This window comes from Medicago sativa, chromosome 1 (assembly GCF_051527215.1).
Source record: "Medicago sativa cultivar Bolivia chromosome 1, Bolivia_mono, whole genome shotgun sequence".
Taxonomy (NCBI): Eukaryota; Viridiplantae; Streptophyta; class Magnoliopsida; order Fabales; family Fabaceae; genus Medicago; species Medicago sativa.
Window position 1 is genome coordinate 70,449,985 of NC_140749.1, and position 3,696 is coordinate 70,453,680.

The window sequence follows — 3,696 nt, forward strand, 5'->3', positions numbered from 1 at the left end:
AGCTTTTGTGATCATTCGAAAGGGACGATTACAGCCTCAACTCCCCTGCGCCTTGCAAAAATCTCTGGTTAGCCTCTCACCTCTCGATCTCGACCCGGAAAGGCCTCCGCGAAAGCCACCAGATGGTGTTCGAACATCTGTGAAGGGTAGCCTTCTTCCAGATCTTGCTTTGTGTCGTCCGTTGCCAAAACCACCATGGGTGATTCTTGGTTTGGTTTGTTTATCTCCAATTGATTTCTGTTTTATTTTTTGTGGGTCTGTTGTTTGTTCAGGATGTTTTATGTATTGTTATGTGTTCTGTATTTTGGTTTTAAGTTTTGTTGGATTTCATCTTGCGCCTCAACTGAGCTTGGATTGTAGGTATAACTTAAGCTTTGTTGCCCTTTATGAGGGTGAAACCAGTATCACTACCTCTGTCCGTCGTCAATGGATCTTTGTCCAACTTGATAAAGTGAACAAATCCGAGACCATGTGTAGTCGAAATGGGCGTGATGTGGTTGAAGAAATGATCCGTAACTGGATAGAAAGAAAGACTCTGGCTTCTCACATTTCCTTTGTCAGTATTAGAAGATGGAAGTTGTTGATGGATGGATTGTTAGGTTGTGAAATGTGGTTTAATTCCTCAAATTTGACTGCAAAGTTTCTGTGTATTGCAAAACATGTTCCAGTAGACTATTTCTCTTGTATTGCTTCTCCAAAATTGTTGGGGAATACCCCATCAATGTTAACATTAGCTGATTGTAATATTCTCTATTTTATGAAATGTTAAGCTCTTGTTTACCCTCAAAAAAAAAAAACTAACACATATTTTAAAAAATAAAAATAGTAAATATTTTCACAAATTAAACAGGCGTCTAAGATATGCACATCCAAAATTCTCCAATACAAAGTAGTATTTCATTTCAAATTTTTGGGGTAAAAAACAAAATAAAAACAGTAGGGGAAGTACATTTCAATTCTTATATAAAAACAAAGTATTGCATAATCAAGGAACAAGTAACTTTAAAAAAATGAAACCACATAAAGAATTACAGATTGAGATCATTGACAAAAAGAATCTAAATTAAAGAAAAAATAATATATATTACAATATAATTTATGACTCTCAACATACTCCTTTGCTTTTACATTAAAGCCAAAAACAGTGCATATATGAGAGATCCAATAATGAACACATGAAAATTTGAAATTAGGTGAGGTGAATTTGATGAAGAAGGAGCTACTGGAATGTTTCCAAACACTGTTTGTGAAGAGGGTGCAGATGCAGGCAATGAAGAACTTGGACCATTAGCTTCAGCATCAACATTTCCAATTCCTCCAACAGATATATGAATCTTTTGATTCTTTTGGCAATGACCATTTTCTCCACTTGTGAAATAGAAATCACCATGTGATGTTATGTTAAACAAAGAGTTACCATTGTTCATAAACAATATTGGATCTTTAGTGTTGCAGCTCTTGTAAGATTCTTGTGTTACTTGAATCAATGAATCTTGACTTGGTGGATATAGAAACACTACATATATGAATACACAAAAATATAATAAACTTAGAAATTAATAATGCACACCCTTTTTGAGTTTTGTAACACTAAAATGAAATTAAGGAAGTTGGAATATATTGTATATATGGACTTACAAAGTGAGTCTCCAAGGGTGAAGTTGTGAAATTTGGACCATTTAGCATAGACTTGTGGATTTGCTGAGGTGGGTATACCCCAAGCATTTAGATCTCCAACTTTGAATTGGTAGCAAAACACTTTGGTTTGGATTTGGAGAAATGTAAGCAAGAGAGAAGAAACCAAGAACCAGTTGTTATGACTGGCCATTTTGGTTTCTATTATTTTCTTAGATTTAGGACCCCCCTCAACGAGGACTTTTTATTGGCTTGCAAATCTGGCGATTGGCTGGAATTGGAACATTGATATAGTACTTGAAATTGAAAGGGGCACTTGTGTCAATTTACTTGACTATCCGATCTATCTTTTTGTCATATAATAATGTCAAGAGGGAACATTTTGATCCTAGTGTTGTTGTTGTTTTAAAGGTAATGTTTAGCATAACTTTAGATTTTGTTGTAAATTTTATGATTGTACATGTTGATAAATTTTACATTTGTTTTTTAATAGAATGTTATGTTGACACACAACACAATATAATAAAGGTAAGACTAATCAAATCAAAGATTATAAGATAGGAAAAAGAGGGTAAAGGAGACAAGTTCATGTATATGGTTAATAATTTGCACATGGCCAGTTGGCAGTTTATATAATAGTTTGGAATATGAAGTGGGAATGGTCTGTTCTTGTCATCTCTCATGTGCGGTGCGGCCAAAATTAATACCAACAGCGAAGGCACATCACATGGTTAACATTCAACAAAATGGAATCACGTGATTTATTTACAATTGTGGAACAAGAACTCAATCTCACTGATGACATTGACATACATGCCTTTAACAAACGAGTTAGGATCCTCAATGGAGAGAATCTCAACTCATAGCAAACAACCTTCCAATAGTACTCACAATCACAAGGAAGGGTTTACACCAGTCTTCTAGAATTGTGTTGGTTACAGACTTGGCCAAGGTGCTGTCATTACCTCATTGGATTAGTTTAACTGTTGAAGTATGATAAATTCCGAGTAAATCACCTACATTTTTGGTCTTGAAATTTGGGATCACAAATATATGAAATCAAATTGCTCCCCTAAATTGTAACATTAGTCATAATACTTATTCGGTCAAATAGTTGATGATGTGTGTCGTTAAGTGACACCTAGACTTGTCCATTTTGAAGCCACATCACAAGGAACCTAAATGTAAGTTTCATGATGCATCTCTATTTCGATTGTGGGTAAGCAGTGTTTTTGTTGGCAAAAGGAGTTTCACCAGAGCGTTTCTGTATGTGTCTGAGAGGGGGAGAGAGAGGGATGGACAAAGATACAACTCATTTTGAATATTCATGTTAGCAAAAGCATACTCCCTCCGTCCCGTTTTATCTGAGCAGTTTAGTTTTTCATACAGATTAAGAAAAATGTATAAATAAAGGGGAAAGTGGAATATATTATATTGAGAATGATGAAAGTAGTATTAATTAGAGTTATATTGTATTGGGAATGATGAAAGTTGTATTGAAAATTGAAATGACTCAGTTATTTTGGAACACTTTTTTTTAGAAAATGGATCAGATATTCCGGGACGGAGGGAGTATCTATTAACACTACCTTATCATAATGAATAGGCCACATCACAAAAATACTCAAAAATGAGATGAGACCAAAATTTCAAAAAGTAAAGTAAATTAGATGAATAAAAAAAAGTCAATTTTTAAAATAGGGGACAAAAAACTTCATTTATTTTAGGGAAAAAACCATTTAAAAAAAATAAAGGGAGCAGACGTGCATAATGCATTTTATTTATTGATGCTGGAAAACAATAATTAAATTATTTTATTTTGTAAAAAAAAAAAGTTAATTTGACTATGGCTGACTGAGGTGATTTACAGTGGTATATTTTTGCTCTAAACTTTTTGATCCAACACAAGATATTCAAACCGATGTTGGAAAGCAAAATCAGTTATCCTTGTCGCAAATAAAAAATCACGTTTAACGAGCAAAATCAATTCTAATACAAATCAACATGAAGCCAAACGCACTAAGTTTGAATAGTTGAAAAACAGTTAACTGTGTTGATTCA

General features: G+C 33.8%; 1 protein-coding gene across 1 annotated transcript; it reads right to left on the reverse strand.

The window, feature by feature from the left end:
• Positions 1–937: 937 nt before the first annotated feature.
• ENODL8 (early nodulin-like protein 8) lies at positions 938–1,914 on the reverse strand. The gene is made up of 2 exons (XM_085732552.1): positions 1,639–1,914; positions 938–1,516 (listed from the first exon to the last, which is right to left on the reverse strand). The coding sequence occupies exons 1-2, from the start codon at positions 1,826–1,828 to the stop codon at positions 1,125–1,127; spliced, it is 582 nt and encodes a 193-aa protein (XP_085588678.1). The 5' UTR covers positions 1,829–1,914; the 3' UTR covers positions 938–1,124.
• Between the last annotated feature and the right edge of the window lie 1,782 nt (positions 1,915–3,696).